The 25,237-nt window shown below is 45.6% G+C and overlaps 1 protein-coding gene across 2 annotated transcripts; it reads left to right on the top strand.

Annotated features, from left to right (window-relative positions):
- Window positions 1–7,284: 7,284 nt before the first annotated feature.
- NMRAL1 (NmrA like redox sensor 1) lies at window positions 7,285–21,797 on the top strand. Of its 2 annotated transcripts, none has more exons than XM_080681631.1 (6): window positions 7,285–7,336; window positions 7,671–7,744; window positions 13,141–13,379; window positions 15,966–16,215; window positions 17,743–17,933; window positions 21,505–21,797. In XM_080681631.1, exons 1-6 carry the CDS (start codon window positions 7,323–7,325, stop codon window positions 21,682–21,684), a joined length of 948 nt encoding a protein of 315 aa, XP_080537757.1. In that variant the 5' UTR covers window positions 7,285–7,322; the 3' UTR covers window positions 21,685–21,797. The 2 variants fall into 2 exon arrangements, with proteins under 2 accessions (XP_080537757.1, XP_080537758.1); XM_080681632.1 differs by lacking the exon at window positions 7,285–7,336 and adding an exon at window positions 7,469–7,489.
- Window positions 21,798–25,237: the final 3,440 nt, after the last annotated feature.

Genomic DNA, 25,237 nt, shown 5'->3' with positions numbered 1-25,237 from the left:
TCTTCTAGATGCACATAAACAATGGACAGGGCTTGCTCAAGATAGAGATTAATGCCGAAACCGGTTTGGCTCAGTGGATAGAGCGTCGGCCCGCGGACTGAAGGGTCCCGGTTTCGATTCCGGTCAAGGGCATGTACCTTGGTTGCAGGCACATCCCCAGTGGGAGGTGTGCAGGAGGCAGCTGATCAATGTTTCTCTCTCATCGATGTTTCTAGCTCTCTATCCCTCTCCCTTCCTCTCTGTAAAATATCAATAAAATATAAAAAAAAAGATAGAGATTAATTTATCCTATATGCCTTAGGACAGTGGTCAGCAAACTCATTAGTCAACAGAGCAGCAAACATGTGGCTCGGGAGCTGCAGTTTGCCGACCACTGTCTTAGGACATGACTTTCCACCATAACCCACTCAATTAGGAATGTGGGGGTTTTTTAATGTGTTTTTATTTATTTCAGAGAGAGGAAATAAGAAGGGGATAGAAACATCAAAGATGAGAAAGAATCATTGATTGGCTGCCTCCTGCACGTCCCCCAACTGGGGATTGAGCCCACAACCCAACCCAGGCTTGAGCCCTGACCAGGAATCCAACCATGACCTCCTGGTTCAGGCGATGCTCAGCCACTGAGCCACATTGGCCAGGCAAGTTAGGAGTGTTTTGATGATCAAAACAACCTGTGTGGTTATTTTCAGTTATTGAACTTGTCAGGCTTGCTATGGTAGCCTCTTTTTTCTTCACATGGGGAACGAGGGACCATTTGGCAGGAACTTGTTAACATTTAGAATGGGCATTCTCATTGACCCAACAATTACACTTCTGGGTAGCTATTCTAGAGAAATATTTGTGTTATTGAACTCAAGAGGTTCACTGTTTAAGATGCTGTGTTTGAAAATGAGAGGTGGCTATTGCAAGGAGTTTTATTTACTTGCAGCAAGTAAGGGAGACAGGGAATTTGTCCCTGACAAAGAGGTTCTTTCACCCATCCCCCAAGACAGAAATCAGGAGAGGAAGCTAAACAGATTCAAAATTAGAGGTTTAGCCCTGGCCAGTGTGACTTAGTTTGGTTCTCCCGTGCACAAAAGGTTGCCAGTTTGATTCCCGGTCAGGGCACATGCCTGGGTTGTGGGATTTGGACTCGATCCCTGGTAGGGGGCATGCAAGAGGCAGCCCATTGATATTTCTCTATCATCAATGTGGTTTTGTTTCCCTCTCTCTCCCTCTCCCTTTCTCTCTTTCTAAAACAAATAAAAACATATTTAAAAAAATTAGAAGTTTACTGAAATCAAGGTGGAGGGAAAGGAGAAAGGGAGGCTTAATACAACTAATAACAGCATGACTCCCAAACTGCTGCTGCGGGTCTGGCTTATATAGGGCTAGGTTCCTCACACAGGTGCATAGTAGGGTTCTTTACTTTTCAGGTTCCAGCAGCTGGTATATACCTGTGCAGGTGCAGAGCGGAACTCTTTACTTTCCAGGTACACAGAACAGAGCTCTTTGGGGAATGCCTGAACTTATCTATAAGAGGCTTTAAGAAATAACTGAAGAGTATTTAAGAGAGGCTCAGCCTGTCTCAGAGTCATATCCAAATCTCTGCCTCCCAGAAGGAAGGCTTAGCCATGGCTTATATATATTACGTGTTGATTTCTTCTTAGCAATTGGCTACTTTCATCAGGTTGAGTTCCTGACAGCCATCCTGTTTACTGTATCTACAAAATACTACATTTTAACATTTAGCAAGAAGCCCTGGCCAAGTAGCTTAGTTGATTACAACCTTGTCCTGATATGCCAAGGTTGTGGGTTTGATCCCATCAGGGCATATCCTCAGGGCACATACAAGAAGCCACCAAATGGCCTGGCTGGTGTGGCGCAGTTGGTTGAGTGTTGTCCCATGCACCAGTAGTTTGCCGGTTCCAATTCCCGTCAGGGCACATGCCCAGGTTGCAGGGTTCGGTCTTTGGTCAGGGTGCATATGGGAGGCAACCAATGGCAACCTATCAGTGTTTCTCTCTCACATAGATGTTTCTCTTTCTCTTCCCTCCTCTCTCTCTAAAAAATCAATAGAGACACATTTTTTAAAAAGAAGCAACCAATGAATGCATAAATAAGTGGAACAACAAATTAATGTTTCTCTCTCTCTAATAGCATTTAGGACTGCCCAGACCTTGAGATTTTTGTCCTATCTAACACTTGCAAGAACTCAAAGGGGCACAAACAAGGAAGGTCACTGCAACACAAACTAGGATACTCCATTTTGGTGAAAGCTTTGAAACACTCTTTAGGTCCATCAAAAGAGGATAGAGCAGGGATTGACAGGGGCACATTCATTCAATAGTTTTGCCCCATTGAAAAGGGCAGACACCACCTGAGGGAGGACATTAAGTAAAAGGAGGGAAAGCAAGCTGCAGGAAAATACAAAAACATATTCTACTAGAGGCCCGGTGCATGAATTCGTGCATGGGGGGAGGGGTCCCTCAGCCTGGCCTGCACCCTCTCCAATCTGGGATCCCTCTCACAATCCAGAACCACTGGCTCCTAACCAGTTACCTGCCTGCCTGCCTGATGCCCCTAACTGCTCCCCTGCCAGCTTGATGGCCCTAACTGCTCTCCCCTCCTGGCCTGATCTCCCTAACTGCTCTCCCCTTCTGGCCTGATCCCCCTAACTGCCTAACTGCTCTCCCCTCCTGGCCTGATCCCCCTAACTGCCTAACTGCCACCTTCTCCCTTCTGTCTTCTCCCGCAGCACTAGCCTTCTCACTTTCTCCCTTCTCTCACAGGGTGCTGGCCTTCTCCCCTCTCCGGAGGCTAATTTGCATATTACCCTATTATAAGTAGAGATAGCAGCAGTCGCCAACCAGTGGCCTATGGACCACTGGTGGTCCATGAGGTCCGAAAGGCTGGCGACCGCTATTCTATAGTGTGTTATAAACTTAAACTGAAAAACAAATATTGAACTCTAAATAATATGTATGCTGGAGTGTTTAGGGGAGAAAAGTACTGATGTCTGCAACTAACTTGAAATGTATAAAAAATAAGATAGCTGATAAATCAAATATAGCAAAATGTTAAGAATTGAAGAATCTATGTGGTAAGTATATGGGTGTTCACTATAGTTCTTTCAACTTTTCTGTATGTTTACAAGTTTTCATAATAAATATTGTGGGAAAAATATATTCAGTATGATCCCTTTTATTTCTTAACTATAAAAGGTTATCTTTCTACATGTTCATGTTTAGGTATATAAATGCATTCAAAAGTAGGAAAGGTTTACACACTAGAATGATAGAAAGAGGTCAAGGGTCACTTGTGCTTTTTCTGTACTGAGGATTCTAATATCACAATCTTGAATGCATCCATTTGTTGTTCCACTTATTTATGCATTCCAGATAGGATATTTGGACCCTTCTACAATTTGGTCTCTGACCTTACTCCAATATCTAGGCCATTTTGCAGTTTAAACTCTGACTTTGTCTATCAGACAAACTGTATTCTTTGCATTGTCTGTTTTACTACAAAAAATTGTTTTATTGGTGTATTTTGCAGACTCCAAGGGAAACTGAGGCATTGGCCTCTGTCTTGTGACCTGCCCTGCTGACCATATCTTATGACTCCAACTATTGGCCATATCCCATGACTCTACCTGCTGACCATGAGTCGATTGAAACTACCCATTATTCTTATCTCACAGCTCCACTTGCTGACCATTGAGTCAGCAGTCCCCTAAAAATCCAGTTGCCCCCACCAATCAGAAAATGAATAAGTTATGGTCTTGTATCCCAACCCTTTGGTTAGCAACTCCTTGAAACTCTTCCCTTTAAAAACCTTGCCTTATTTTTCCCACCCTAGAGTGTGTCTTTGGTTCATGCCAAAGGCTACATTTTCTGATTTGAAAATCATATCTGAATAAAACTGTCTTTGATCCCTTAGAAGAGTCCTATGGAACTTTCACTTACAGTACCATTTACATTTTTATGAGAATATATAAATTCATTATGCATTACTTGGCTCTCAAAGTCAAATAAAAAAGAATGAATTTTAAGAAAGGGGTAATGGGAAGTATACATTGTACTACCTGCACCCCAAACACACACACACACACACACACACACACACACACACACACACACTTGAATTAATCTGAGTGTCACTGATTGAAGGAAAGGTTGCTTCAAGGGGTCAGATGAGTTAATGTAGGGTTTAGCTTATACCTGATACATACCATGAGCCCAGAAAAGGGTTCCTCCAACTGTCATCATCATTAGTACATGTCATTGGGCTGGGTGAACTGGCAAGTGCTTTGTAGGAAATTCTTTGTCAAATATAAATTACCACAGAAAGTGCTGTGTCACAGTCGAGCATACACTGACTAGTCAATAGCTAAATTTCTCCACTCAGGCCTTAAGGGACCCCAGGGTGGATGGGGTTTCAAGAGAGAAAAACCTTTGCCCAGGCTGCGAATATGTCTGCCCTCTTCCAACAGCCTCCTTGTTACCATAGAGAGTCAGGGGATGCCAGAAAGTTTCCTCCATTGGCCAAGATGGTGTAGGGGGAGGTTATTACACTGAGCACCTTGAAAACTAGCAAGATAATTGGATAGAAAAAAGACTTCCTCTCTCTATCTCTATAAGACAACAAGCTTGAGCAGGAAGTGGGGATGGTCTTTGAGATGGGACTCTACCATTCTCCCAGGTCATGTGGCACCTAAATAAACCTCTTTCCTTTTGTACCAGCACCTATCTCATGAGTTTGGCTTTTGTTGCAGGAAGCAGCCGAACTTGTGTTTTTTGGTACATCCTGGCACCAGCACCACTGACCAGAAGCCCAGGGGCAGAGATGTTATTCTCTGCCACTTATTGCCTGTACTGGTTTCTGAAGCTGCAGGTTCAGCAAGACCAAAAGACACTAGAGTTGCTTGTGTTCCCAAGTACCTGTGGGATACTACTCTCTCTTTTTCTTTTTTAAAATTGATTTGAGAGAGAGAGAGAGGGAGAGAGAGACCATCAATTGTTGTCCCATTTATTTATGCATTGATTGGTTGATTCTTGTAAGAGCCCTGACAGGGGATCAAACCTGAAATCTTGGCGAGCAGGATAATACTCTAACCAACTGAGCTACCCAGCCAGGGCTCATACTAGGTCTTTATTGAGTTTCTACTAAGTTCTGGACATTGTGTCTGGAGGAAGAGATGTAGAGACAAATAAGAAATGGGGCCAGCACTCAGGAAGCCCTCAGTCAATATGACAGAGACAATTTTACCAGTGGGATAGAGATGGGAGTGGAATAGGAGTAGTGCCTAACCTAGGGATCAGGGATGGCTTCCTGGAGGAAGTGGTGGTCATGTAGAGTCTTAAAGAATGAGTAAGTAGCCCTAGCCGGTTTTGTTCAGTGGATAGAGCCTTGGCCTGCGGACCAAAGGATCCCGGATTTGATAATGGTTAAGGGCATGTACCTTGTTTGCAAGCTCCTCCCCCCCTCCCCTACCCCTGCCCCAGGTTAGGGCATGCAGGAGGCAACCAATCGATGTGTTTCTCTGACATCAAGGCTTCTCTCTGTCTTTCCCTCTCTCTTCCACTCTCCCTAAAAATCAATGGAAAAATAAACAAATAAGTAAATAAAACATCTTAAAAAAAAAAAAAAGAATGAGTAAGCATTAGGCCTATCTAAGAGGTGGGAGGAAGGTATTCCAGGCAAACTTTACAGTCCCAGGGGTCCTCAAACTTTTTAAACAGGGGGCCAGTTCACTGTCCCTCAGACCGTTGGAGGGCCGGACTATAGTTAAAAAAAAAAAAAACTATGAACAAATTCCTATGTGCACTGAGGGCCCGGGACGAGTCGGCTGCTAAGCAAGACAGGCAGCGGCACCCGGCGGGCGGGATAAATGTTCTCGGTGGGCCACATGTGGCCCGTGCGCTGTAGTTTGAGGACCCCTGGCAGAGGCATAGCATAACAGGGTGTGGTGGAGACTATAAGATATTTATGCAAAATAAACAATAGATGATATCTTTATTTCATATAAATTAAGATAAATGTGTATTTATTAAAATAAACATATGCATCTTATCATAAAGACCAATAGTTTACATAAATAAAATACACATTCCCATCTTGGCAGGGTAGCTCAGTTGGTTAGAGTATCGTCCCTGTATGCCAAGGTTGTGGGTTTGATCTCTGGAACAACAAACAATAAGTGGAACAACAAATCAATGTTTCTCTTTCTCTCTCTCTCAAATCAATAAATTAAAAATATATATATACATATTCCCTTGTAGGGTATCTTCACAACTAGATTCAGGAAAACAGTGTCAGTTTTAGTTTGAGTATGTCCAGTGCCTCACAGATGTTTAGACAACCAATCAGCCTACTTTGTGTCAAGTACTATTTCAGGTGCTGGAAATTCAGCAGTGAACACAAATGCCTGCTGTCCCAAACCTGACATTCCCGGATGAGTTAATACATATTTTGTTATCAGCGTTTCTTAGTCTGACATCATTTATTTATTTATTTATTTTTAATCCTCACCTGAGGATATTTTTTCCATTGATTTTCAGAGAGAGTGGAAGAGAAAGGGAAAGACAGAGAGAAACATCTATGTGAAAGAAGCATATTGGTTGCCTCCTGCAGGAGCCCCGACCAGGGCCCAGGCCGGGAGGAGCCTGCAACTAAGGTACCTGCCCTTGACAGAATGGAAGCTGGGACCCTTTGCCCCCAGGTTGACCTCTATCCACTCGGCCATACCAGCTAGGGCTAGTCTGACATCATTTAGATGAGTATCAAGCTCTTGTGATAATATCAGGTCATCAGAGCCCTAATAAGCAGCAGGACTTGAACCTGCCCAGAATCACCCCAAAGATCTCCTGGCCCACCACCTTGACCACTCACCCACAGCCACACCCATACATATTATGGAATGAATTAAAAAGCAAATGTTCTTATCCAGTCAGAATAACTTTTCAGAAGAGTGAGGGTCAATTTTGAGTTTTAGTTGAACACAAAGAAATCTCACTTTTCTGTTAAAAATCATTCAAATCTGTGCAAGTAGCAGCAACCTCAACGTGAGTCAGGCAGATAAGAAATAACTCCTGGCTTTGAAGGGGTTAAAACTCACGGAAATAGACTTACTCATCTTTAGGTGACACCCCATATCTACCAGTTCAGACATTCACGCAAGATAGGAGATTGAGGTGGGGGCGGGTCCAAAAATACCGCGGATTCTTTCGCGGACCAGGATGAACCATCTCTGTCCGTGGGTGGGGGTGGCGAGTCAGCTCTCGCGGAGTTAGAACCAGGACAGCGAGGGTTTAGAGCCGCGCAGCCTAGGAGTTCCCTGTATGCAGGGCGGCCGGTAAGGGGTGGCCTTGCCAGAGCAGAAATGAAGCTGTGGGCAGGGGTGGTCAACCTTCGTGGGATTATATCCCCCCTCTCCGTGGTGGACTCGGCTGCAAACTCCAAGTCCCCCATTATCCGTAGTCTTTCCCACCCAGGCTGTGGTGAGGAGGTAACGCAGGTCGGGGCAAGGGTATGAGACACGGGCTAGGGAGGAGGTGTCAGGCCCGGGGGCGAGGCCGGGGGTCGCGGATCCTGACCTCTCGTGGCTGACGCCGCCTCCGGTGCACGCGCGTGGTTCAGAGCGGGGACACCTGGCCCCGTTGCCCACACCGCGCTTCCCTCGCCCCCAGGCTTCTCAGGACCGCATTTCCCGCTCCCGCTCGCATGGGGGACAAGAAGGTAGTGGTGGTGTTTGGAGCCACAGGTAAGTGGAACCCCACCCAATCTGAGGCCCCCGAAGCGCAGGACCTCTCACCAGCCAGGGCGCCCCCTCCCCCAGCTCAGGGAGACATCCCCAAGGGGTCGGGAGGGAGGGTGAGATAGGTTAGACCTCTGGCCCCGGGTGGGGCCGGGCCGGGCCGTGGGGACAGGACATGAGCGCAGATGTCCTTTGAATCTTAAAAACATTACTTTAACTTCTTTGAATGAGTAGTAATTACACATCATACCGACATTAAATCTCCCTCCCACTTCTGTACCTCCCACCCCATCCATCTCTGTTACCAAGTTTCCTGAGTATCCTACCAAATTAGAAATATCTAAGTTATTTTTTTTAAATATACTTTATTGATTTTTTACAGAGAGGAAGGGAGAGGGAGAGAGAGTTAGAAACATCGATGAGAGAGAAACATTGATCAGCTGCCTCCTGCACACCTCCTACTGGGGATGTGCCCGCAGCCCATCTACATGCCCTTGACCGGAATCGAACCTGGGACCTTTCAGTCCGCAGGCCAACGCTCTATCCACTGAGCCAAACCAGTCAGGGCTAAGTTATTTTTAAACAATAGTGTTTTATTTTGCCCCCACCTGTTCTTTCTCTCTCCCCCCCAAAAATGTATACATTTTGAAAAGTTATTCCAATGGGTTAAATCTAAAAAGAAACATCAATTGAGCTATCTGCTGTTAAAGTGTGTATACATTTTGGGGGGACCATATATATATATATATATAACATATACTTATGTATGATATATACTTAAATATATATTTTAAAACATACAACAGCTTTATTGAGGTACGATTCACATATTGAAGTATGATTCACATACTGTTTACTCACTTAAAGTGTGCAGTTCACTGGTTTCTAGTATATTTGCAGAGTTCTGTGACCATCACCCCGGATCAGTTTTAGAAGATCTTATCACCCCAAAAAAGAAACCCCCATATCTATGTGAATGAAAAAGGGGCCATATACTAAACCTGACAAGCTCAGGAGAGGCCTGCATGGTGGGCCTTACAAACTCAAAGACCAAAAATAACCACACAGAATGGTCTGTTATATAAATTCCTAACTAAAAGCGGGTTATGGCAGGTAGTTGAGTCCTAGGACTGTAGCTTCCTTGACCAACCTACCTTAAGTGAATCTATTATCTTTTTGCATCTAAGGTAACATACTTTTTTTTAAAAAAAATAATTTTTTATTGTTGGAAGTAGTACATTTGTTCCCTTCCTCCCCCCCATTGATCCCCTTCAGCCCTCCCTGATTCCCCCCACCCCAATCCCAGGCCTTCAGCACCCTATTGTCTGTGTCCATGGGCCAAGCATATATGCATACAAGATCTTTGGTTGATTACCTCCCACCCACCCACCCACCCCTCCTTCCCTCTGAGATTCCACACTCTGTTCTATGCTTCCATGTCTCTGGATCCACTCAGTTCATCAGTTTATTTTGTTACTTAGATTCCACATATGAGTGCGATCATGTGATACTTGTCTTTCTCTGACTGACTTATTTCACTTAGCATAATACTTTCCAAGTCCCTCCATGCTGTCTCAAAGGGTAAGAGATTCTTTTTTATTGCTGCATGGTATTCCATGGTATAAATGTACCACAGCTTTTTTTATCCACTCATCTACTGATGGGCATTTGGAGTGTTTCCAGATCTTAGCTATTGTAAATTGTGCTGCTATGAACATAGGGGTGCATACATTTTTTCTGATTGGTGCTTTGGGTTTCTTAGGATATAGTCCTAGAAGTGGGATCACTGGGTCAAATGGCAGTTCCATATTTAATTTTTTGAGGAAACTATACTGTTTTCCATAATGGCTGCACCAGTCTGCATTCCCACCAGCAGTGTACTAGGGTTCTAAGGTAACATACTTTAGAAATGTCAGAGTTATCTTTCCCAGACCCCTAAAGGCACAACCGCTAGCACCAGAGCACAAGACCACAGAACTCTTATCTTCTTGCCCACATACCATCTCTACATCCTGTAAATGTTAACTATCCTGTAGCCACAAATGTAAAAGAAGTATGTGTCCCTCTGTTTTGCTTCTTATGCAATCCCAGAGATTCCCCCCCGCCCCACCACTGTGCTTTCTCTCATCCCCTTAATCTACCACCAATGGATTTCATTACATCCCCTTTTATTTTTTTTATCCTTACCCGAGGAAATGTTTATTGATTTTAGAGAGAAAGGAAGGGAGAGAAAGAGAAACATCGATGGGCGAGAGAAACATTGGTTGCCTCCCATATGAGCCCTAACCAGTAATTGAACTCACAAGCTTTGGGTGTATGAGACAATGCTCCAAACAACTGAGCCCCCTGGCCAGGACTCCTTAAATTTTAATGTATAAAATAAGCTCTAGGCCCTGGCAGGGTAGTTCAGTTGGTTAGAGCCGTGGTCGGCAAACGGGCTCGCGAGCCCCATGCGGCTCTTTGGCCCCTTGAGTGTGGCTCTTCCACAAAATACCACGGCCTGGGCGAGTCTATTTTGAAGAAGTGGCGTTAGAAGAAGAAGTTTAAGTTTAAAAAATTTGGCTCTCAAAAGAAATTTCAATCGTTGTACTGTTGATATTTGGCTCTGTTGACTAATGAGTTTGCCGACCACTGGGTTAGAGCATTGTCCGAATATGCCAAGACTGTGGGTTTGAGTTCCTGTCAGGGCACATACATGCATCAACCATTGAATGCATAAATAAGTGCAACAACAAATTTCTCTCTCTTTCTTTCTCTCTCCCTAAAATCAATGACTTTTTTTGTTTAAAAGCTGCAAACTGTTCATTCTCCAGAGCATTTTCTCAATCTGTTGAAATTTTGCTTCCTGGTGATATGTCGTCAGTTTGGCTTAAATAAACTTACAAAGTCCTAACTGTTTTGGCTCAGTGGATAGAGCATCGGCATGTGGACTGAATGGTCCCAGGTTCATTTCCGGTCAAGGGCATGTATCTTGGTTGCGGGCACATCCCCAGTAGGAGGTGTGCAGGAGGCGACTGATCGATGTTACTCTCTCATTGATGTTTCTGACTCTCTGTCCCTCTCCCTTCCTCTCTGTAAAAAAATCAATAAAATATATTTTTAAAAAATAAATGAACTTAAAAAAATTATCTACAGGTTTGGACATTTCTTATGTGAGCACCTACTAGCAGTCATTCCCCATTTCCCTCAATTTTCCTCGACTCCTGGCAGCCACAATCTTTAGGTGTATAGATTTCATTTGGTTATTGTTAGTAATGCTGCTGTTAACATTCATGTACAAGTTTTTTTGTGGATGTATATTTTCAGTTTTCTTGGGTATATACCTCTGAGTAGAATTGCTGTATCACATGGTAACATAGTTTAGCATTTTGAGGATCTGGCAGGCTGTTTTACAAAGTGACTGCCATTTTACATTCCCATCTGAACCTGTGTGAGGGTAATTGCAGTTCTGCAATTTGCCTTTTCCACTCCAGGACACATAGGCACCTATCCAAACCATACATACAGATCTGCCACATTCTTTTTATTGACTTTGTATGGATTTATCACTTATTTAACCAGAATCATGCCAAAGGACAGTTTGTCTATAAATGTCCACCCTTGGAAGTAGTGCAGCAGCCAATGTTCTTGTACATACAGGGTTGGGCAACAGTAGGTTTACAGTTGTTTGTTTGGAAAAAAGACATGGAGGTTATGATTATTACAATAGAGTTTTATTAACTCAAAAGAATGTCACTATGGCACAGTAAACCTGTTTTTATGGAAAATAATAAGATAATTATCTATATATATAAAAGGCTAAGCAACTGTCCAACCGACCGGTAGGTATGACGCACACTGTCCACCAGGGGGCAGACGCTCAATGCAGGAGCTGCCAAGCTGCGGTGACTTGGCAGTGGTCGTTCTCGGGTGACACACCCTGGAACCAGAGAGGAGGGAGCCTGATTCCAGGGTGCATCACCTGAGAACCACCCTCTCGCAATCCGGGACCCCTCGGGTGATGTTGGAGAGCTGGTTTTGGCCCTATCCCTGCAGGCCAGGACAAGGGACCCCTCCTGCCTGAGGGATCCCCGCTCACTCTGCAGACGCCCTTCAAGCCACGGTGCCCCCCAGGTGCGGCCAGCTGGGGAGGGATCGCAGGAGGTTGGCTTCAGGGCGTGTCCAGCCCATCTCGCCCAGTCCCACCCCATTGGCCATCTTCTAATTAATTTCCTTTCAATGTGCAGGAATCCGTGCACTGGGGCACTAGTTAAATAATAATAAAGAATAACCTGTTTCACGTACTCACAACTGTAAACCTACTTTTGCTCCACCCTATATTTATTTATTTATTTTAATCCTCATCAGAGGATATTTTTCCATTGGTTTTTAGAGAGTGGAAGGAAGAGGGAGAGAGAGAGAAACATCAATGTGAAAGAGACACATCGATTGGTTGCTTTCTGCAGGTGCCCCTACAGCTGAGGTACATGCCCTTGACTGGAATCGAACCCGAGACCCTTCAGTCCATGGGTTGATGCTCTGTATACTGAGCAAAACCAGCTAGGGCTGCTCCACCCTGTATTTACGGATGATTTTTATTTTCTTCCGTTTGATTATTTTAATTTTGTAATTTTCCCAATCTTTTTTTTTTTTTTCTGAAAAGGTATAGGTAATATTTTACTTCTTAAGCTAAGTGGTGGGTACATGAGTGTCACTATCCCTTTTTGTATCTATAAATATTTCATAATACATTTTTAAAATTTTATAAAAGGTATAGGTGTGATGGCTGCTAAAACATGGATGAACCTTGAAAACATGTTGAGTGAAAGAAACCAGAAACAAAAAGCCACATGTTGAAGGAGTCCATGCAAATCTGTAGAGACAAAACAGATTAGTGGTTGCATGAGACTGGAGGGAGGAGAGAATGGGGAGTGACTGCTAATGGGTATGATTTTCTTTTGGGGGAGATGAAAATGTTCTAAAATTGACTGTGATGATAGTTGTACAACTCTGAATACACTAAAAGCCACTACATTCTACACTTATTTTTTTATTGATTGGTTTTTAGAGAAGAAATGAGAGAGAGAGAGAGAAACATAGATTTGTTGTTCCACTTACTTATGCACTCATTGGTTGATTTTTGTATGTGCCTTGACCAAGGATTGGACTTTGGTGTATTGGGACAATGCTCTAACCAACTGAGCTACCCGGCCAGGGCTACACTATACACTTTTAATTTTGGGTAAATGAATTCTATCTCATTAAAGCTGTTATTTAAAATTGGTGTAAGGCCGTTTAATGACAATGAGAGGGGACAAGTGTCTTGGGTGTCCTGCTGTGGTGGAGCATTGCCTTTGGGGTTTTAGCCTTAGCAGGACTCCCAGGCACATTCGACCCTTTAGGTCTTTTTGACTCGTTCGCAGGTGCTCAGGGTGGCTCAGTGGCACGGACCCTCTTGGAAGATGGGACATTCAGGGTTCGGGCTATAACCCGGGACCCTGGGCAGAAGGCAGCAAAGGAACTGAGACTGCAAGGTGCAGAAATAGTGCAGGGAGACCAGGATGATGAGGCCAGTATGAAACTGGCTCTGACCGGGGCTCACGCCACCTTCATCGTGACCAACTACTGGGAGAACTGCAGCCAGGAGCAGGAGGTCAAGCAGGTGAGGGCAGGCAGGAGGGTGTGGGGAGGCTGGGGTTAGTTGCAGTGCATCTTAAAAGGAGCTCCCAGGTCCCTGTTGGTTCCTTGGAGGCAGCTTTAACTTGCCTGTGGGGCCCACTCCAACTAGGACCACTGACACTGCAGTCCTTTCCCTCACTTCCATGCAGCCCTCCTAGATTTTGATGAGGGTAAGAGGAGGATGCTTTCTGATCCAGTGACATTTTTTTATATTCCTGTGCCATACAAGTCACCCTCTTAAAGTGTGCAATTCATTGTTTTTTAACATATTCACAAAGTTGTAGAGCCATCACCACTACCTAATTCCAGAACATTTTCATCACTCCAAAAAAGAAACCCTGTACCTAATAATCACTCCCAACACCCCTTCCCCCCAGCCTCAGGCAACCACTTATTTCCTTTGTCATCCAATGACTTTTTATACTTTCTAAAAATCTAACTCTATTGACCCATAATTTCTTTTTTTTTTTCTTTTTTTTTAATATATTTTATTGATATTTCACAGAGAGGAAGGAAGAGGGATAGAGAGCTAGAAACATCAATGAGAGAGAAACATCGATCAGCTGCCTCCTGCACACCTCCCACTGGGGATGTGCCCGCAACCAAGGTACATGCCCTTGACCGGAATCGAACCTGGGACCTTTCAGTCCGCAGGCCGACGCTCCATCCACTGAGCCAAACCGGTTTCGGCGACCCATAATTTCTTATAATAAAATGTACACAGCCCTAACCAGTTGGGCTCAGTGGATAGAGCGTCAGCCTGGGAACTGAAGGGTCCCAGGTTCGATTCCGGTCAAGGGCGGCATGTACCTTGGTTGCGGGCACATCCCCAGTAGGGAGTGTGCAGGAGACGGCTGATCGATGTTTCTCTCTCATCAATGTTTCTAACTCTCTATCCCTCTTTCTTCCTCTCTGTAAAAAATCAATAAAATATATTTTAAAAATAAAATGTACACATTTTAATTGTATAGTTTTTTTAAAAAATTATGCTTTTTTAAAAAATGACATTTTTATTAAAAGTCTGAAAATTAAGAGACAATGATTAAACACAGGTCTGGAATTAAAAATGACAATTGGTTAGAATTCTCTTGGTTAGTTTGATAAAATTTGAAAGTAAATAAACCCAAATAATTGCCTTTTGATAAAAATATATTTCCATCAACCCAGAAAGGCCCCCATATCCCTTTTGACATGTTTTGTTTCCCTTTATTCTGTTTTCCACCCAGATTCTCTCTAGTTAGGTGGTTATTGAACCTAGATGGTGGTGGCAGAGATATGAGAGGAACCATGAGACGTGGCCATCTTTTTGTCTCATTGAAGATCGAGACACTGCAGAGAGCCCTACACTCAGGTTTTTGTGGAAGGTATACTTGGTGCCAGAAGAAAGGCCCTAGGCTGGGAGTTATACACTTCAGTTTTCAGTCCTGCCTCATCCACAGCTAGCCACAGCTATGTCTTTGGACCTGTAACTTCCCAGCTCTGGTCTCCGTTTTCTTCCTCTTTAAAGTAAAGGGGGATTGGACTGGATCACTGGTCTCCAAACTTGTTTTTAGCCTTGACCCTTTCTTTGGTTATATCTTACATGGAAGCCCATTCCATAGAGAAGACAAAGACAGCTTCTCTGGTTGAAGCAGATCTCGTCTCATCCTGATAGCCTGTATTAGTGCCCCACAGCTGCCGTAACAAGACCACAAGCCAGGTGGCTTAAAACAACGGGAATTTATTCTTTCTCAGTTCTGGAGGCCAGAAGTCCAAAATCAAGGTTTTTGACAGGACCAGGTTCAGCTCCCTCCAAAGACTCTAAAGGAGATGTTGTGCCTTGCCTCTTCCAGCTCCTGGTGGCTGCCACTTCTCCTGGTGGCCACATCACTTCAGTCTCTGCCTCTGTCTTCACATGGACTTCTCTGTGTCTTCTCTTCTGTCTCTTATAAGGACACTTGTCATGGGTTAAATGGGTGATCCAGGATAATCTCATCTCAAGTTCCTTAATTATACTTGCAGAGACCTTTTCCGAAGGAGGTTACATTTACAGGTCCTAGGGGTTAGGACGTGGACATATCTTTTTGGAGGCCACCAGCCAATCCCCTACACAACCTTATGCAGCAGGTAGTATTGTGGTCCCTGTTGAACTGACGAGTCCAGAACGGTTAGATCGCTTGTCCAGCATCGCATAGTGCAGTGCAGAACCAGGACCGGAACCCAAGTGGCCTATGTGCTTAACCACTGAGCTGCAGCACCTCCCTTGTGGAATCCTGGGCTCCAAGGAAGAGGACTTAGCAGCAGATTGCACATAGGTGGGCTGCAGCCAAGCACATCAGAAAGTGAACAATACAGATGATCTAGAGAAGTGATACAAGGTTCTGTGGGCGGTATAGGCTTACAATCCCATGTTAAAGGGTATGATAGCATGTGTGAGCATCATTCTGGAAGAGGGGCCTTACCTGAAGAATAAGTGGTGTCAGGCTCTTAGCCTCAGGCACAGTGGCAGCTTGAGTTGGAGAGCTGGGATGTGATTGGGGACACACATCCTCCCTCGTAGCTTTGTGGTTCCTCCTTTCCTGCCATCCAGGGAAAGCTGCTGGCCAATTTGGCCAAGCACCTGGGCCTTCACTATGTGGTCTACAGCGGCCTGGAGAATATCAAGAAGCTGACGGCGGGGAGACTGGCAGCAGGCCACTTTGATGGCAAAGGAGAGGTGGAGGAATATTTCCGGGACATCGGTGTTCCCATGACCAGTGTGCGGCTGCCCTGCTATTTCGAGAACCTTCTCTCCTACTTCCTACCCCAGAAAGCCCCGGATGGAAAGAGCTACTTGCTGAGTGAGTGCCTTTCCTCCTTGAGCATCTGCTCTGTGTGGCACTATAGCTGTTGCAGAAAGCTATGGGCTTGTCCTCAGATGGTTCTGGGCCTGAGTCCTGGCTCTCACGTTAGGTCTGTGACTGTAAGCAAGGCAAGGAACCTTGCTGGGCCTCTGCTTCCTGCTCGGTGAAATGGGCATAACACTGACTTTCACAGAGGCAATGAGAAAATCTACAGAGATGTGGTGATACGGTCTTTGTCTGGTGGAAAGCTTTACAGAGACAAATGCAGTTATTGTTATTTTTCCCTTCAAAAATGAGAGGATTTGGAAGACGAGACCCAGTTGTAGGTTTCACAAAGTGGAAAGCACTTGCTTCTCAATGCCCATATTTGCAAATCTCTACATGGCTGGCTGTACTGGACCCTGGCTTGGAGGGAATCTTATACAACTTGTGTCCTGTCTGTTAGCCAGTGGATTAGAGCAGGACACTCAGGAAGCCCGAGTGGGAGGGGTGAGTCCCCTCAGCGGGCCACCCCCACCCCTTTGTGCTTAAACACTGGTTCACCCTTTCTCAAGACCTGCCCGGTGATGAGCAAGCAGTCTGGTCCATGTGTTGGCACATGGACACCGCCCTTTATAGTTTGCAAAGTGAGTCAAGAGACACCCCTTGTGTTCTGATTTAGACCTTCATCCCCACAAGATCCCTGGGTGATCTGAATGGGCAGTTGCTATGGCCCCTTTTTATAGGTGAGGAAAATGGCATGGTCCAAGTGCTCACATCTAAACACTGTGGTCCCTTTCCATCTACAAAATCACAATTTGGCAGCTAGTCATTCTCTGGGCTGGGTCTGGCCTCAGCTTGTCAAGCATTCCTGTCAGTAGAGTTGGTGTTTGGAGAACCCACCCACCGGTTTCCACATGAGAAATTCAGGATATGGCCAAGTACACTCAGGCCAGTGTTTTGGGAGCAGTGGGCCCAGGAGTACCAGTCTGTTCTCAGGGGACCTTTTGAAGCCCCTTCCTTTCCTGTCCCTTGTCCTCCCATCTCAGCCCTGAGAGAGGTTGGCCGGTCCAGGGTTCTCACCACTCTAAGAATGGAGTAACCCAGGCTCAGAGGTTTTTTGTTTTGTTTTTAAATATATTTTTATTGATTTCAGAGATGAAGCAGGGCGGGGCGGGGGGGGAGAGAGAGAGAAACATCAGTGATGAGAGAGAATCATTGATCGGCCGCCTCCTGCACGCATTACACTAGGGACCGAGCCTGCAATCCGGGCATGTGCCCCAACCAGGAATTGAACTGTGACCTCCTGGTTCATAGGTCGACACTCAACCACTGAGCCATGCTGGCCAGGCTTGAATCCCATTTTCCAATTCCGTTCCACTGCTGCTTCTGCTGACATAGATACCAGGAAGTGTCTTAAGTCATGCCACGTGCTGATCTGTGCAGGTGTCCGGTTGGTTGGCTGGTGGGAACACTAGTCTCTACCCACTGTCCCCTCCAGGACATGTCACATGCCAGCATGTCTCTCTTCCCCTTCTCCCCCAGGCTTGCCCATGGGTGACCTACCCATGGATGGCATGTCCGTCACCGACCTGGGCCCTGTGGTACTCAGTCTGCTGAAGATGCCAGAAGAATACATTGGCCAGAACCTTGGGCTCAGTACCTGCAGGCACACAGCAGAGGAGTATGCTGCCCTGCTCTCCAAGCACACTGGGAAGACGGTGCACGATGCCAAGGTGAGCCCCTTGGCCCCTGCTGGTCATTTCAACCCCCCAGGAGTTGAAGGTAAATCTGAATTCATCACAACTGTGAACATCCATGTTGTGCTGTTCTTGGGAGCCAAGTATGGCTGCTGAGTGAAATTTCTGGCATAGGTGGTTGACCAAGTGGGGACGAAGGTTTCCAGAAGAGAGGACAGTAGGGGCCACGGCCAGGAGTGAAAATGCAGGGCTGCTGGGCTCCTTTGGGATGTGTCTTGAAGGAAGGAAAGAGGGAAGAGGCCAGAGAGATAGCCCCCCATACACATACATGGCCTGGCTGGGTGGGCGGGAGGCCCACAGTACCCTCCTTTCCCCACTAACGCACAGTCTTCCAGTCCAGACCCCCGGTTTCTTCTTGTCATTCCCATTATGAAAGTAAGACCTTCTCATTAAAGAAAATCTCATTAACACTCTTAGGTGTTAAAAGACAAAAGCTACCTGCAGAGCCCCCAGACCCAAACAGAGTTATGATGGGCGTTTGGGGCCAGATAAACACCCCCAGACTTGGATCCCAGTCCCTGCCCTTAACACCTATCAGTGTATAATCTGAGGCATGGTCCCTGACCCTCTCTGCTTCAGTTTTCTTTCTTTTTTTTTTTTTTTTTAAATATATTTTATTGATATTTTTACAGAGAGGAAGGGAGAAGGATAGAGAGTTAGAAACATCGATCAGCTGCCTCCTGCACACCCCCTACTGGGGATGTGCCCGCAACCCAGGTACATGCCCTTGACCGGAATCGAACCTGGGACCTTTCAGTCCACAGGCTGATGCTCTATCCACTGAGCCAAACCGGTTTCGGCTGCTTCAGTTTTCTTATCCATGAAATGGGTGTGTCAATAGTGTCCCCTGCTTGAGTTGTTATGAGGCTTGAATGGAATAGACCTGGAGCTCAGCACAATGATGTGCACTAAAAAAGAGGCCCTGAGAAACCAAGATGGCGGCATAGGTAAACACCTAAACTGCTGCCTCGCACAACAATTTCAAAACTACAACTAAAAGACAGAACGGACACCATCCAGAACCACAGGAAAGCAGGCTGAGTGAAAATTCTACAACTAGAAGGAAGGAGAAAAGCTCACAGAGAATTGGAGGTACGGCAAAGGGGCTTTGTGCGCGCAGAGAGGAAGGGCGGCTGAGAGCTTGGCTGACTTCCTCTGGCGGAAGGGGGAAGGAAGCCTCGGACCGTGAGCTGGGAAAGGCAGAAGTCTGAAGGCGCACACGGGCCAGTGCGCACAAAGGCTGCGGAGGTAGCCATAGGCTTTCCCTAGTGAAAGGGAGTCAGAGGATCCTGACTGAGCCCCAGTTCTGACTGCAGTGAACCCCGGTTCCAGGCGAGCCCCTGGGGACCCACGCTCTTGTGGGGGGAGTCTGGACTCTCAGGCGGAGACTCGAGCTGGGAAAGGCGGAGGACTGAAAGCGCACATGCGCGCAAGGGCAAGGCTGACAGGAAGCCAAGACTGAGACTCCACCCCATCCAAGCTGAGCACAGAGGCTATTGCAATTTGGCAAGTCTAATCCTATAAGGCTGTCTCCAGCACCGGGCTTCTCCCAGCATAGACACAGCTGATCCTTACAGCCAACTGGCCCGGAGGTCAATTCTTCCCAGTGATACCAACAACAATAAAGACTTAATTACAACAAGGCTGTACACACAGTCCACAAAGGGGTGCACCAAGAGTGTCCACCTCAGGTTAACTGGGGAAGCAGACCCACTGGGCCATATTGGAAACCTAGCACAAATATCTACCTTACCAACTCAGGGATTCAGTGAAAATGCGGGGTCAAAGAATCAGATCACAAACGAAAGAAATGGAGGAAAACAAACGACTGGATATAGAATTCAAAACCACCGTTATAAGACTTTTTAAGAATATCCTAGAAAAGGCCGATAAATATAACGAGACCCTCGAAGATATGAAAAAGGACCAACTAGAAATTAAACATACACTGACTGAAATAAAAAATATTATACAGAGACCCAGAAACAGAATAGAGGAACCCAAGAATCAAGTCAAAGAATTGAAATACAAAGAAGCAAAAAACACTCAACCGAAAAAGCAAAAAGCAAAAAAAAAAATCCAAAAAGTTGAAGATAATGTAAGAAGACTCTGGGACAACTTCAAGCGTACCAACATCAGAATTATGGGGGTGCCAGAAGAAGAGAGAGAGCAAGATACTGAAAACCTATTTGAAGAAATAATGACAGAAAACTTCCCCCACCTGGTGAAAGAAATAGACTTACAAGTCCAGGAAGCCCACAGAACCCCAAACAAAAGGAATCCAAAGAGGACCACACCAAGACACATCATAATTAAAATGCCAAGAGCAAAAGACAAAGAGAGAATATTAAAAGCAGCAAGAGAAAAACAGTTAATTACCTACAAGGGAGCACCCATACGACTGTCAGCTGACTTCTCAACAGAAACTATGCAGGCCAGACGGGAGTGGCAAGAAATTTTCAATGTGATGAATAGCAAGAACCTTCAACCAAGATTACTCTACCCAGCAAAGCTATCATTCAGAATTGAAGGGCAGATAAAGAGCTTCACAGATAAGAAAAAGCTGAAGGAGTTCATCACCACCAAACCAGTACTATATGAAATGCTGAAAGGTATTCTTAAAGAAGAGGAAGAAGAAAAAAGTAAAGAGAAAAAATTATGAACAACAAATACATATCTATCAACAAGCCAACCTAAAAATCAAGTGAATTAAAAACCTGAGGAGCAGAATAATCTGGTGAATATAATAGAATCAGGGGCATAGAAAGGGAGTGGGCTGATAATTCTCAGGGGGAAAGGGGTATGGGGGGGTTCATGAAGAGAATGGACAAAAATCATACACCTATGGATGAGGACAGTGGGGGGGAGGTAAGGGCAGAAGGTGGGGTGGGAAAGGGGTGGAGGGGAGCTATGGGGGGAAAAAGGAGAAATAATTGTAATAATCTGAATAAAGATTTATTTAAAAAAAAAAAAAAAAAGGAAAGAGGCCCTAAGTGGCCATGTGTCACTGTGTAAACAAAGAAAAGCTTGAGGCAAGTTGTGGAGGATCCAGTTCAGTCTGGAAAGGGGAGCAGCTTTGGTTTCTGAGCAAGAAAGTGATGTAAACAGAGTTCTGATTTGGGAGGAACTGAGGTTTCATCTCAAGATCTTAAATTGACCTAGAACAATGGTTTTTAAACTTTTATTTATTTTTTAAAATATATTTTATTGATTTTTTACAGAGAGGAAGGGAGAGGGATAGAGAGTTAGAAACATCGATGAGAGAGAAACAAAGATCAGCTGCCTCCTGCACACCCCCTACTGGGGATGTGCCCGCAACCAAGGTACATGCCCTTGACGGTAACCGAACCTGGGACCCCTCAGTCCGCAGGCTAATGCTTTATCCACTGAGCCAAACCGGTTAGGGCGGTTTTTAAACTTTTAGAATGGGTTCAGGGGGACTTAGCAAGGACCTTGGTAGGGACTGTGGTGTCCCCCAGCCCCTATCACCTCAGTGGGATGCTGAGATGTTGATGGATCCTCACAGACACCCCCCCTCTACTTCCAGACAACCCCTGAGGACTATGAGAAGCTTGGCTTCCCTGGCGCCCAGGACCTGGCCAACATGTTCCGTTTCTATGCCTTGAAACCCGACCGGAACATCGAACTGACCCTGAGGCTCAACCCCAAGGCCAGGACACTGGATCAGTGGCTGGAGCAGCACAAAGAAGACTTTTCCAGGTTGTGACTCTGCCCACCTCTCAATGCCAACTGGGGGGAGGCACAGTCATAATGATCCTATCTTATGTTACAAAAAAGTTATTTTTTAAATAAAAACCATTGTTCTCACAGATGGCTTCCAAAAGAAAGGGGCTTTGTTTCTGGGGCTTGAGCTGGGATGGCAGCTGTTGGGCACTGATTCTAACAGGAGACATGGAGTGGTGGGGGGCCAGTCCTCTCCTCCTGCAGTGTGAGGGCGGAAGAGGTGCTTGGTAACGACACACAGGACTCAAATGCAGTTTTAAGTTTAGTCTCACAGTTGTGACACAGAACTGTGACCACAGCCAGGGAGTGGCTCTGACCACCCTGTTCCACATTTGAAATCACTCAAAAGCATGGACAGAGCCCATGACACAGAGGACTCCCCCCACCAGCCAGGAGCAACACTTTTTGTCATCCCTGCACACACAGCCTTCATCTCCAGAAAGCTAGTAAGGTCAATGGTGACAGCTTATTCCTTCTTTGAATTGAGGGGTGGGGCCTGCCCTGGTGCAGCCTCAAGATGTGTGTGATCGTCAAAACAGGCTGGAAAAAAAACACATGGGCCCTAGCCAGTTTGGCTCAGTGGATAGAGCATCAGCCTGTGGATTGAGGGGGTCCCAGGTTCGATTCTGGTTAAGGGCACATGCCTGGGTTGCAGGCTCGATCCCCAGTGGGGGGGCATGCAGGAGGCAGCCAATCAATGATTCTCTCTCATAGTTTATGTTTCTATCTCTCTCTCCCTCTTCCTTCCTCTCTGAAATCAATAAAAATATATTTTTTAAAAAGAGCTCAAATTAACTATAAAACAAAACAAAACACATGGGATGTGGCAGATCTGTAGCCCCAGGTCACCATAATTGGACACTGCTGGGAAAAGGTGATGTTGCTTGCCCTGGCTGGTGTTGCTAAGTGGTTAGAGCAGTGGTCAGCAAACTGCGGCTCGCGAGCCACATGCGGCTCTTTGGCCCCTTGAGTGTGGCTCTTCCACAAATACCACGTGTGGGCACGCACGTACAGTGCGATTGAAACTTCGTGGCCCATGCGCAGAAGTCGGTTTTCGGCTCTCAAAAGAAATTTCAATCATTGTACTGTTGATATTTGGCTCTGTTGACTAATGAGTTTGCCAACCACTGGGTTAGAGCATAGGCCCGCGGACCAAAGGGTCTCCGGTTTGATTCCTGGTCAAGGGCATGGACCTGGGTTGCTGGTTCACTCTCCGCCCCTTGGTCAGGGCATGTGTAAGAGGTAACCAATCGACGTGTCTTTCTCACATCAGTGTTTCTCTCTCTCTATCCCCCTCCCTCCCTCCTTTCCACTCTCTGAAAAGCAATGGAAAAAATATCCTCTGTTGAGGACTAACAAAACAACACACACACACACACACACACTCACACACACGTGACACTGCTTGCAGCAAAGGCTAAGAATGAAACCAAGAAGTAACAACCCTGCTTTGTTTGTAGAGTCCACCAGGCATTTGTAGGTAGGTGGTGCAACCTTCCATTTCCTGTTCACTTTAGAGAAAAGGAACAAAGGCCTAGAGAACACAGGCTACTCACCCAAGGCTCCATGGCCAAAGGTGCTGTGGCAGGCTTCTTTTCTGTGGATTTGTGTAATCTCCATCACAGCCCTTTTTACTTCCCTTGGTACCCACAGACTCATGGAAAAGGGGTGGTAGTTCTACCAAATTCATGCCATCTGTTTATTAATTTAAAAAGCATTTCTTTGACAACTTACATTGTGCTGGGTTCTAAATACAGTGCTAACCAAAAATGTTACGCTCCATGCCTTGAGGAGAGCCAGATACTAATATGCAATAAATAATTACAGATTAACATAGAGCTGCAGAGAACAAGAAGGATAACAATTGCAAGTGGCCTTTTTTTAAAATAAATTTTTTTTAGATTTTTAGGGAGAAATTTCAATGAGAGAGAAACAATGATTGGCTGTCTCCCACACGCTCGAGCCTGTAACCTGGGCACGTGCCCTGACTGGGTATCGAACCAGCGACCTCTTGGTGCATGGGTTGACACTCAACCACTGAGCCACACCAGCTGGGCTAGAGGGGCCTACTTTAACGGGGATGGGGACAGCCTCTGAGGTCTGAGGGGAGGACAGTGAGCCTCTGAGGCAGGGTAGAAGGGAAAAGACCATGACAGCTTGGGATTTCAACCCGCCTGGGCCAGCAAGAGAACATGAGAGATTATTTGCATCCAGCCCTTTGTGCCTAAGTACCACAGGTCCCCTGGTGGGAAACTTACCTGTCTGGGGCTGTGGCTCAGGGTGGACCTGCCTGACTTCAAATCACTACAGTAAAAAAGCATATGCCCTAGCTGGTTTGGCTCAGTGGGTAAGAGTGTCGGCCTGCAGACTGAAGGGCCCCTGGTTCGATTCCGGTCAAGGGCACATGCTGAGGTTGTGGGCTTGGTCCCCAGTGGGGGATGTACAGGAGGCAGCCAGTCAATGATTCTCTCTCATCATTGATGTTTCTCTCTCTCCCTCTTCCTTATTCTCTGAAATCAATAAAAATACATTTTTTTTTTAAAGTGGAGCAACAAATTGTTAAAAAAAAAAAAAAAAAAAGCAAGCAAGCACATGGGGGGGTCACACCACATGGAGGGGATGACTCCCAGTGCCACCATGTTGTCCTATTGGCTGAGGTGTTCCCAGCATAAGTCCTGATCAGGTGGACTGCCATGTGTCCTGGTGTCCTAAAATTTGGTCCCTAAAATACATCAGTTTGCTGTTGTATTTTTTACTTTCTTAGCTATGGTAGAATATTCATAACATAAAACTTACTATTTTAGTCATTAAAAATATTTTGATTTTTAGAGAGAGAGGAAGTGAGGAGAGGGACAGAGAGAAACATCTACACTGAGTGGCCAGATTATTATGATCTCTGAATGCATAATATCTGGCCACTCAGTGTATATCCTATATAATAAAGGCTAATATGCAAATTATCTCCTTGACCAGGAGTTCAACCAGCAGGCAGGCCGGCCAACTGCCCATGTCCCCTCCCCCTGGCCAGACCCCACCCATGCACGAATTCATGCACCAGGCCTTTAATGTGTGTGTGTGTGTGTGTGTGTGTGTGTGTGTGTGTGTGTGTGTGTGTATACATACATTTATATTTATATATATACATGCACTGAGTGGCCAGATTATTATGCATTCAGAGATGATAATAATCTGGCCACTCAGTGTATGTGAGACTGGAACATGGATTGGCTGCCTCCTGCCCGACCCCTTCCGAGGATTGAGCCCACAACCCAGGCATGTGCCCTTGACCTGAATCAAACCCAGGACCATTCAGTCCACACGCCGACACTCTATCCACGGAGCCAAGCCGGCTAGGTCAAACCAGCAACCTTTTGATGCATGGGACAACACTGGCCAGGGCTATTTTATTCATTTTTAAGTGTACAGTTCAATGGCATTAAATACATTCATTGTTGTACAACCATCACCACCATCTATCTCCAGAACTTTTTCATCATCCCATACTGAACTAACCCTCCTCCCTCTAGCCCAGGGGT

Source organism: Plecotus auritus (assembly GCF_963455305.1).
Source record: "Plecotus auritus genome assembly, chromosome: 7".
Classification (NCBI taxonomy): Eukaryota; Metazoa; Chordata; class Mammalia; order Chiroptera; family Vespertilionidae; genus Plecotus; species Plecotus auritus.
Note: the sequence above shows the minus strand (reverse complement) of the source record. Positions and strands in the feature narration are given on the sequence as shown.